Source organism: Poecilia latipinna, unplaced genomic scaffold, assembly GCF_001443285.1.
Source record: "Poecilia latipinna isolate Pla-1442-1.1 unplaced genomic scaffold, P_latipinna-1.0 Scaffold681, whole genome shotgun sequence".
Lineage (NCBI taxonomy): Eukaryota > Metazoa > Chordata > Actinopteri > Cyprinodontiformes > Poeciliidae > Poecilia > Poecilia latipinna.
Genome location: NW_015113297.1, coordinates 160,421 through 170,358, shown reverse-complemented (window position 1 = coordinate 170,358; position 9,938 = coordinate 160,421). Strand labels below are relative to the sequence as shown.

Genomic DNA, 9,938 nt, shown 5'->3' with positions numbered 1-9,938 from the left:
CAGAAAAAAGTGGGATGTAAAATATTTTTAAAAAAATTTTTTTAAGGGGGAATTTTGGAAAAAAATTTTTTTTTTTTTTTTTTTTTTTTTTTTTTTCACTTTTGCATTATCTCATGTTATTCCCTCATCAAAAACACACCTGGAATGTTGCTTTAATTATTTCATGCCTGTTTGATAAATCCCTTAATCTCCCATGGCAACCATTCAGGTGGTAAAAACGCCTGGGTGGACCTAGCTCCACCTTTAAGACGCAGGGGTCATTAACTTTTTTAAAACTAGAGAACCGTTTTTGCTTTCAGTCTGGCTGCATAAAACGCTGGTCTAGAATTGCAAACTTACATAATCTTTTGTTAAAAAAAAAAAAAAAATCTACTATAGGAAAATTATAGTAATTTTAAATGAGCCACAGCTTTATCTATTTTTTTCTTTTCTTTTTTTTAATAGAGAAGAACAAAACATTTACAAAAATCAAACATACATTTTCATCTATGGGATGCTTATTTGTGGAAAACTATGTAAAGAAAAAAGCTGTTAATTTCCAATGCAACGACGAGGAAAACGATTATTACTGATACTTCTGTCAGTAATATTTGTCATTTCAGTATCGGCAGGTCAGGCTTTTTAAAGATTGGTAATCAGCGATCTGCAAGAAAACCGCAGTCGGTGTACCCCTAGTCAAAAGGATAGTGAAAAATATACGGAAATATATAATATTGGTAAATAACAGTAAATAGCCAAAGCGGTGATATTTATATCAGATCATCATATCGATACTTTCTTATGGGAAACTATCATTGCAACCAAACCATCCTCACTGAGAGACATGGTGGTGGCAGTATCATGCTTTTCTTCAACAGGGACTGAGAAGCTGGTGAAAGATCAAAATGTTCAGGGGATTTAAACTGAACATATAACATACAAAGCACTTCTCTGGAGCTTTATGCGTTCTAACGACCGAGTCTCCTGTCCGCGCCTCATCAGGTTGCCGATCAGCTGTCGGCATGTTCTCTACAGCAGCCGCTGGGCATCTCCAGGTTGCTTCCAGGAGCTCCTGAAAGCACCAGCAGCTTGAGACGTCACGCCTCCACAGGTTGTAATTCCAACTGTGAGACCGCTCAGCCACACACAGCCCACCACCACCCGAACACCACCATACCCAAGGTACAGAGAGGGCGTGGCAACCTGGATGGCGTAAAAGCTCCTCCAAGTCTGGGCGTGTAAAGATAAAACCGCTTCGTTTTCCCCTCCAGGCGAGTGACGCTCCACCCAAAGCCTGCCTGAAGCACAATGTCAGCCAGCGAGACGGCCGGGTTTGACCAAAGACTGGGTTTCCTCTATAAATCATGAACTTTCAACTTCTGCAATCAGAGCAGCGAATAAAACACAGTGTTATTGTTTCTGATAAAGAACAGACTCTGTTTTTACCTCAGGAAAAAATAAATTAAATGGCCTCAATGTTTTTTATCTTATATTTTGAGTATTTTGTACATTTTTATAATCTATTGTTAATCTGATTTACCCAGCATTTCTTTTAACCATGAGTCGTTTTTACATAATGTGTTGTGTAAAGTGGGGTGAACTGAAACCAGTCCTGCAGGGCTGATGAGTCTTTCCAGTTCCACTGCCTTCACATGGTGACTCACAGGAAATATCTAAAGCTCTCTCTTGCTTTTACGTCTTGTTACCTGGATGATCTCACACTGCTTTTTTATATATATATATATACGTGTATATATATATAAAGATTTATCTTTTACATTTCATGTTCCCTGTTGTTATTTAACTTATCTACTTTTAACGTGTGGTTGTTTGTGCTCTGAAGACATTTTTTCTCCACTTTTAAGGTTTTATTTTGAAATCTTTCCATGTCATTTGGAACAAGTAAAAATCAAGTTCAACAGGAATGATCTGGTGACCTGACGTACCTTCAGTTGTTTTCTGTCTGTGAGGATCTCTGGACGTAGAAGTGTAGTCGCCTTGGGTTTATTTATCTGACAAAATGAGTAAACCAAAGAACAAAAATGACGACAAAACGGAGAAGGCCCTGGCTGCTGAGAAACAACAGTTTGGCAAACAGCAGGTGAGAATTAAAATTGCTTCTCAAAAGAGGAATTTTCTCTTTGTTTAATTTTATTTTCCCAAAATATGGTTTGACTTCAGCTTGGTGCCACAATATTCTTTGGTTGAAAAGTAATGTTCAATCAGAATGTATGTCCTACAGCTAAACTTTAACATAACTTCAAACATGAAATGTCTCACTTTGATTCATTATAAGCTGGTTCAGGTTTTTTTTAATTGGGTTCTATTGAGTGGTTATAAGTGGTTATTAACATTTTAGCTTTAATATGTTACATATCTTACATTTTATAAAAATAGACTTGTTTTTCCTGCAGGCCAAAGCTAACGGCTAGTCAGAATAAAAGCAAATTTATGCCATGCTAAAAAGTACAGCTTTTAAAATGTCTTAGTTGTTCATATCAGAACTTTTTAAATAAACCATCAAGTGTTAGATTGTAATTTAAATGGAAATGTGATTATTTCGATTAGATGACGAAGTTGGTCCAGTGTGTCCATCATTGACCTTCACATTTCAAACTAATTGAGTGAATGAAGCTATACTGACTAAATCTTAATATAAAATAACATATTTTATTGTTTTTTGTTCTTTTACATACATTTCCCTCACAGTCATTCCAGTCAGATATACATAACATAGCTGGGGGGTTTTCAATTGGTGTTTCACATTAGAAGGTTATTGTTTCCAGTCATGGACAAACACAGCCTTCTATTTAAATAATCACAACTTTAATTAAAAATAAATGACAAAAACAAATGTGATGGTGTTTTAAAGGTTTCTAAAATAGCATTTTCATGGACCACTGTGAAATACAACAACTTAGTTTTCCTAATGTCCACTTTTATCTTAGCCCCCTTTGATTAGCCGTTAGCTTCATCTCTGTGAAAAAGAACTAGCTTTCATCCAGAACTGCTGCACCAATAGAGTCTTCAGCATGTAAAAATAATTCAGAATATTTTTCAAAGGTTACACTGAGTAAAGAACAGAAGATAACTGAGATCTTTTGTAATATTGTTCTGATCAGTTTAACTTTTCAGGCTTTAAGTTCTTCTCTGTTTTCATTTCTTTCAGCTCCAGAGCCTCAGCAAAATTGCCAACACAGCTGAAGTTCCACCTAAAGAGAAATATGTTCGTAGTATCCTTTAAAACTATACTTAAAAAATAATAATATGCTGACTTTTAATCTAGTAAATGGGAAATTTCTTTAATAAGGAAAGCTGTAAACAGTTTAGCACTGTACTTCTAGCATGCTAAGATAAAGCTAGCAGCTTTTTGGTGTAAAATGATGGCTTCTTGCTGGAAAGCAGAAATTTTAGTTTTGCTTTCTGGATTCTAGGATTTTCTGCGGTCAAAGTTTAAACTTTCTTTTTATGTCTGGCAAGGTGTTAAAACCTTCAGTTTGTTAGGAGGAAAAAATATTTTTTTTTGTTACAGCACAGTGCTTAAACAGTTCTTATTAGATGCTTGGATAATGTCATTGTGAATATGAATATCAGTCATTTTAAACATGTTCAATTGGAGTAATAGCTTTATTTTTTTAATATCAGAGCTGAATGTGCAAATTTGAGTATATTGTGCATTTAAAACTCATAAATACAAACTTTTTGTAAATTATATTTCAAAAACAGTTCAGTTTTTAAAAACACCTCTCTGTTTTGCAATATCAGACATTCTAAGCTTCATTGCTGCTGAGACGGTACAAAATGATGACAAAAAATGTCACTTTGTGGGGTTACTTAAAGGGAAATCACCTAAATTATTACGACTTATAACCTTGAAAGCCTGTAAAAGGTTTGCAGATCTATGTGGCTTTGTTTACGTAGATCTAAAAGTAATAGATATGCTCTGATATGAATATCATAGGCATCTTGTGCATTGGGAGTTTCCCTAACATCTGTACAGATATAATTCTGGGAACTCACAAAGAGGGCGGAGCCACCACCTTCTGGTCATACGTCCCCAACCTGCCTCTGTCCAGCCAATCCCTGGTCAGCTGGAAGGTCTGCTACCTGCTGCACAAAGTGCTCAGAGAGGGACACAGAAATGTGAGTTAATCTCTACATTTGCTCAGCGTAACTTCCTGTTTACATTCATTACATTTAACCTCGTTTGTCTTTTTTTTCCCCGACCTGCAGGTCATTACAGATTCTCACAGACACAGCCGCAGCATAAGAGACATGGGAGTCCTGTGGGTGAGTCAGTGGATATAAGATACAAGCTTATAGTCTGATGCATTTAATCTGCACGTTTAATCACACAGAAAATTCAAAAGACCCTTTGAAATGCAGCGCAGTCAGCAAATTTAACAAAATCCCAACATGCGCTTAATGAAAAGTTAATCAGTGGATTGTTTTTAAGAAAAACTACCAGGTTCAAATAAGCTGCTAAACTTGTAACCCACTCTGTGTTTTCCCAGGGAAACCTGCACGATCGATATGGTCACATTGTTGCCTTGTCTGCTAAATTTCTCCACCTCAAAATGGAGTTTCATGCAAAGGTGATATATCTTCATTCTGTCAATGATCTGCTATTCACAGTGAGAGTGTTTGTCTGTGCTTATCATCTGTTTATGCTTGAAAAGAGAAGACAGCAGTGTGAAAGGACAAAACCTAAACATAAAGTACTCTTAAGATAAAATCAAATATTTTATTATTAATTCCAGAGGGAAATTAAATTAAATGTGTCTGGAGTTTTGCGTTTTACACAATTCAGCAGAAGAATAAACACCTTACACTTAGCACAATGTCTTTATCAGATCCTGACGGTAAACTGAGCCGAAAATAATATTTTATCCTGGAGCTGATGATCCTTAGATTGCTACACCGTCTCCAAATGTAATGTTTATGACATGTCATGTCAGTATAGATCATATATTACTCCACAATGTGAATGATCTTATTCTGCTAGATTAAAAGTCCAGAGAAAGCCCCTTTCCTGGCTCCTCCACCACTCGGCTCCTTCAGACTAGCGGCAGCAGCTGGTGGAACTGGGAGTCTGCTGAGCTTATCGTACAAGCTCCGTCTCAGTGAAACGCTTCTAAGAACGTTGTTAAAGGCTTAATGGGGGAATGTTGTGATGACTTCCTGAAGGCCCAGTGTCGGAAAGAATAAGAGTTTCTTAAAAAAACAGAATTTCAAGGCGTCAAATTACAAAATCAAATTTCTTTTAAGTCATATTTGACAAATATACATCATTTTTATAGCAACATAGTTACTTGATTCTGGTATAAAAGTATACTATGTGCCTGGAATATGAACCGTCCCTTTAACAAATTAAAAACGGATTAAGAAGCATGCCGTGTGACATGTGACGTTGTTCAACAGCACAAGGTGATTCCAGGTAACCTGGAGGCCTCTGACGACACCCTGGAGAGAGAAGCAGGAACCGACATGACCAAAGTGTAAGTTTCCTTCTTCCTGTCCTCTGCTGTGGGATCAGCTTGTGTCACAACTATTTTATTGTCTTTGGAGGATATTTTTTTCCTCAGTCTTTATAGTTTTTTTTTATTATTTAATTTATTTGCCATTATTGCAACAAAGTTTTGCTCAATATGTGCAACTGAATGACAATAGAGCCTGCCTAATATTTTGTTATATGTTCTTTTATTTCTTTAAAAGCACTTTGAATTCCTGCCATCATCATGTCTTTATGTATTTATGGCGTTGTAGGCTGGATATGACTCAGGAGCTGCTGGATTACTTGGATGCTGGACTGAAGATGGCCGAGACGGGTGAGATTTCCACATTCAGTCCGTTCATATGAGAAAACGTGGCACGTATTGGTTAGATAAAGCGAAGGATCTAACATGTGTCCATAAGAACCTAAAACACAGGTTCACTTTATGTCACTGAAACTGACATGTTGCGTTTAAAGTTCTCCGTCAGATGGACGCCAACGGGGCCAAATCCACGACCCCGGCTGGTCAGTGCAGGCTGACGCCCCTCATCCCGCTCATCCTGGACTGCAGCTACCTCTACCACTTCTCTGTCCGGCTGCTGTTCAAGCTGCACAGCTGTGAGTGGTCCGCCTTTCGTTGTTACCTTGGCAACCTCTGCAGAATCACGTTCAGCTCTAACCGTATCCAAAAATATTCCCAGGCATCTCTGCGGATGTGCTCCTCGGACACAGAGAGAGATTCCGTGACCTTTTCACGAGGTCGGTCAGGACGACTACATCTGTTCATTAATCATTATGTAATGAAACAGGCAGCACTGTTTTTTGTATTTACTTGTTTTCTTGTTTGATTTTGCAGCCTCACCCAGTTCTTCAACAGAGCCAGAGAAATTGAGTTCTTTAAGAGCATCATCCAGATCCCAGACCTCCCAGATGTAAGTGGAGATGAACAGCGTTGCACCGATTGAAGTTTTCTGGACGACCACTGATATTTAAAAAAACCTGACATCCTAGTTCCAATTTTGGCCTGTACCAACTACTTTTGTCTGAAAAGTTGCTAAGTCGGTGCCAGTGGGGTGACTGTTGCTAGCCGAGCAATAGTGACCTGGTGGTCTTACCTTTGCATATGTAGATAAGACTGGTTTCACAGGTGAGTCTTGTTCGATAGCCAACATCCAAAACTAAGGAAATCAGGGCTGATTCATCGGTGCACCCCTCCTTAAAACTGTTTCATTTATCAGGTTTTCGGTCAGTAACCTGTTGATCCCCTCTCCACAGGGTCCTCCAAACTTCCTGCGAGCCGCTGCCCTGGCTGAGTACAAAAAGCCAGTGGTGCTGATACCTGGCGAGGATCGTCCAGAGGAGGACGAAGTGGAAACGCAGCCAGAGCTCAGAGAAACGCCTCAGACGTCACAGGTTTGACGCTTCTGTGCGAGTTGAAAGAACACGTTTTCCCGTAACCCGCGCTAAAATGTGTCTCTTTTTCCAGCAGTACTATTTGGTCAGCCAGATGGGAGGACCGGAGGCGTCTCTGGACTACAGAGACACCAACAGCAACAGCTACAAGAGGGAGCTGGAGGCGCTGAAACCGGAGATAGAGCTTATCAAGAGTGAGGTGAGATGAGGCCCATCATGCACTGGGAGTCCAGAACCCAGAGTCAAAATCAAGCTTTTTTTTCAAGCCAATTTATGACTTTTCAAAGTCTGAATGTCCCTTGTGTTTTTCTAGAAAATATCTAAGATTAATTTCAAAACTTCTATGTTTATTTCCTGCAAACTTGCTCCTCCTCTTCTTGTAAAACAAAAAGAAACGTGTGGCGGTAGCATGACGTGTGTGAATACTTTGCATCTTACCTGCATTTCTGGTGCTTAATAGGATTTTTTTCCCCGTTTTCTTCAGGCTCAGAAATCTATGATAGAGTTAAAGTCTCAGGTGAACCGTCTGGAGGCGGAGCTTCAGGAGCAGCGCTCCCACAGACAGGTCGCCCTGGTCGAAAACGAACACCTGCGGATGGAAGTGGAGGCTCTGCGCAGCGCTAACGTGGCCAACGTTGGAGCTCAGATCGGATACAAAGAGGCGGACAGTGAGTGGACGGATTTTTCTTTTAGTGTTGAGACTGTAAACGGAATCAGTCGGACGTCAGTAAAATTCTTCTTTTTCTTTTTATCTGTGAACAGGCAGAGCTCAGGCTGCTGAGGTTCGCTTCACGCAGCTCAAAGAGAGACACGCAGAGCTGGTTACGAGCCACGCCGACCTAATGAAGAAGGTCAAACTGAAGGCGTCGTTTGGTTTTACTCTCACAGCTGTTGGTGTTTCGGTTCTGACCCAGGATCTCTTTATGTCCTGCTGCAGAACGCAGAAACAGTTAAGATGCTGTCGAGTACAAAGGTCGTGCAGGACGACTTGCTGAGAGCAAAGCAGCAGCTGGAGAGCGAAGTGGAGAACCTGAGACTGGAGAAAAGAAACGTGGTGAGAACGTCTCTGACTGCTGCTGCTGAGATTATCGATCACAAAAAAACTGTTGATTTGGACTGAAGACTTAATTCTCTAACAGACGAGTCATCAGCAGCAGGAAGTCGACCGCCTGAATAAAGAGCTGCTGGAGCAGAGAGCGGAGATGGCCATGCTCCGCAGCACTCTGGAGAGTAAAGAGCAGGTAACACCGAAACGTTTCCTTTTTTCACGAAACCTTCCTGCATCTCTGACGGCGTGCCAGAGCCGGAGTAGATTAAAAAACCATAAAACGCAGTAAATTTCTGCCAAAAATCTTAAAAATTTTGAGCTGAATCTCAGAAGTTTTCTTGGAAAAAAATGTGGAAATTCTCTGAGCTGCAAAAGTCTAACGTGAGAAAAAACAGCTGAGAAATTTTAAGATTAATCTTAGACATTTTCTGGAAATACGTAGAGATTCTCAAAGCTCAAAAAGTCGAAAATTAGTGAGAAAAATCTCAAACATATTGAGTTCAGTCTGAGAAGAAACTCTTGAGCTCGAAAAGTCAGAAGATTTCAATGTTTGAAACTCGGAAAATGTCCAAAATTTGAAAATTTCCAACTTCTGAACTCAGAAAATTTCCATTTTTTTTTTCCAGAAAAATTTTTTGGGGAGGAAATTTACTGTTTTTTTGTTGTTTTTTTCTGTCTATAATGGCCTTAAAATGCCGTCATATTTATCACACTCAAACCAAAATTTTTTTGGGAAAATGATTCTTCAAAAATAATTGAAACATTATATTTTAATGCATAAAGTTTTGCCTTTTTGACATTTTTTTAATTTCTTAATCACAGAAACTTCCTCAAAATGTAGCAACTAGTGATGAAAGATTTATCGGCACTAACATCAGTGTCAGATGATATCAGTCATTTTTTAACGGATCTGATGATATTAACCACAGATATTTATTTCAGTTTTGGTGCATTTATATATATTTTACAATTATTCACTAAATAATAAAGCATTTTCTGTTTCTCTCTCGTGACAATGATGCAGAATAAAGGACAAAAACAACAAATTTGTAAAATGTGTGAATCTGTTTCCTGTTTAATCGTTTAGATCTGGGAGTTTTGGAAGAAATCAAACACTTAAGGAGTGATTTTCTTTAATCGTGGCTTTTTATCTTCCTCATGAATTCTCTCCAGGAGGGGACTCAGGTGAGCAGCAGCCTGATGGCGCTCCAGGCAGAGCGGGACCTGCTGCTGCGCTCCGCCGTGGAGAAAGACGCAGAGCTGTCGTCTCTGAGGCAGCTGGCCCAGCAGCAGCAGAGCGCCGTGGATCTGGAGAAGGAGCAGCTGAGACGAGAGCTGGAGGCCCTGAGAGCCCAGCTGCAGCAGCAGGTACCAGCCGCCGGCGTCACACCGACGCATCCGGGAGCTTCTGAGAACGGCCGGAGTTTGTTTTTGTTCGCCAAAGTGTTGAAAAAGAAAATGAAAAATATACTACCTCTATTTTTCTTTCTTTATTTTGAACTTTATTTTGAAAATTCTTTCAAACTTTGATTAATTCGAACCTTCTTTCAAAAATTCTTTTGAACTTTCTAATTTTCTTTTGAACTCTTTTCTTTCCTTCCTTCCTTCTTTCCATCTTTAATTCCTTCCTTCCTGTCTGTTTCTAGAAACCATAAATTCATGCCAGTGCTCTCCGCTGTTTCTGGAACTCAGAGAAAACTCTGAGTATGAAGTCTGATCTGACGCTCTGCAGATGCTTCAGCAGAGAGAAACATCAGAAACTATTTTTCTCCACTCTTTCGCGTCAGATTTCCTGTTTTTGCTCCGTTTAGCTCGCCATCAACGCAGAGCAGAAGCTGGAGATCGACCGGCTGAAGCGAGAGCTGGACTCCACCAGAGCGGAGCTGAGTCGAGCCAACACTCTCCTGCAAAGCAAAGAGATGGTGAGATGATTTCTGGAAACTCCTTCAAATGATCTCTTGTTTGCAGTTTATACACGTGTGTGTGTGTGTGTGTGTGTGTGTG

The 9,938-nt window shown here is 39.5% G+C and overlaps 2 protein-coding genes across 4 annotated transcripts in view; both read left to right on the top strand.

Moving 5' to 3' along the window:
* The window catches only part of ccdc62 (coiled-coil domain containing 62), a 12,765-nt gene extending 11,296 nt beyond the window's left edge, over positions 1–1,469 (top strand). The window contains exons 12-13 of one of the 2 annotated variants that reach the window (XM_015044554.1): positions 982–1,161; positions 1,251–1,469. In XM_015044554.1, coding sequence (XP_014900040.1) covers positions 982–1,161; positions 1,251–1,316 — 246 coding nt within the window. In that variant the 3' untranslated portion in view covers positions 1,317–1,469. Of the gene's footprint in view, positions 1–981 lie in introns of both variants that reach the window. The other variant, XM_015044555.1, reaches the window with a different exon arrangement.
* Positions 1,470–1,827: 358 nt separating this feature from the next.
* hip1r (huntingtin interacting protein 1 related) overlaps positions 1,828–9,938 on the top strand; it is a 20,326-nt gene continuing 12,215 nt past the window's right edge. Inside the window, exons 1-18 of one of the 2 annotated variants that reach the window (XM_015044553.1) lie at positions 1,828–2,080; positions 3,149–3,212; positions 3,980–4,122; positions 4,213–4,269; positions 4,494–4,574; positions 5,401–5,477; positions 5,746–5,807; positions 5,951–6,091; positions 6,175–6,232; positions 6,330–6,405; positions 6,749–6,886; positions 6,963–7,085; positions 7,371–7,554; positions 7,649–7,737; positions 7,824–7,940; positions 8,026–8,127; positions 9,108–9,302; positions 9,746–9,856. In XM_015044553.1, coding sequence (XP_014900039.1) covers positions 2,000–2,080; positions 3,149–3,212; positions 3,980–4,122; positions 4,213–4,269; positions 4,494–4,574; positions 5,401–5,477; positions 5,746–5,807; positions 5,951–6,091; positions 6,175–6,232; positions 6,330–6,405; positions 6,749–6,886; positions 6,963–7,085; positions 7,371–7,554; positions 7,649–7,737; positions 7,824–7,940; positions 8,026–8,127; positions 9,108–9,302; positions 9,746–9,856 — 1,899 coding nt within the window. In that variant the 5' untranslated portion in view covers positions 1,828–1,999. Of the gene's footprint in view, positions 2,081–3,148; positions 3,213–3,979; positions 4,123–4,212; positions 4,270–4,493; positions 4,575–5,400; positions 5,478–5,745; positions 5,808–5,950; positions 6,092–6,174; positions 6,233–6,329; positions 6,406–6,748; positions 6,887–6,959; positions 7,086–7,370; positions 7,555–7,648; positions 7,738–7,823; positions 7,941–8,025; positions 8,128–9,107; positions 9,303–9,745; positions 9,857–9,938 lie in introns of both variants that reach the window. The other variant, XM_015044552.1, reaches the window with a different exon arrangement.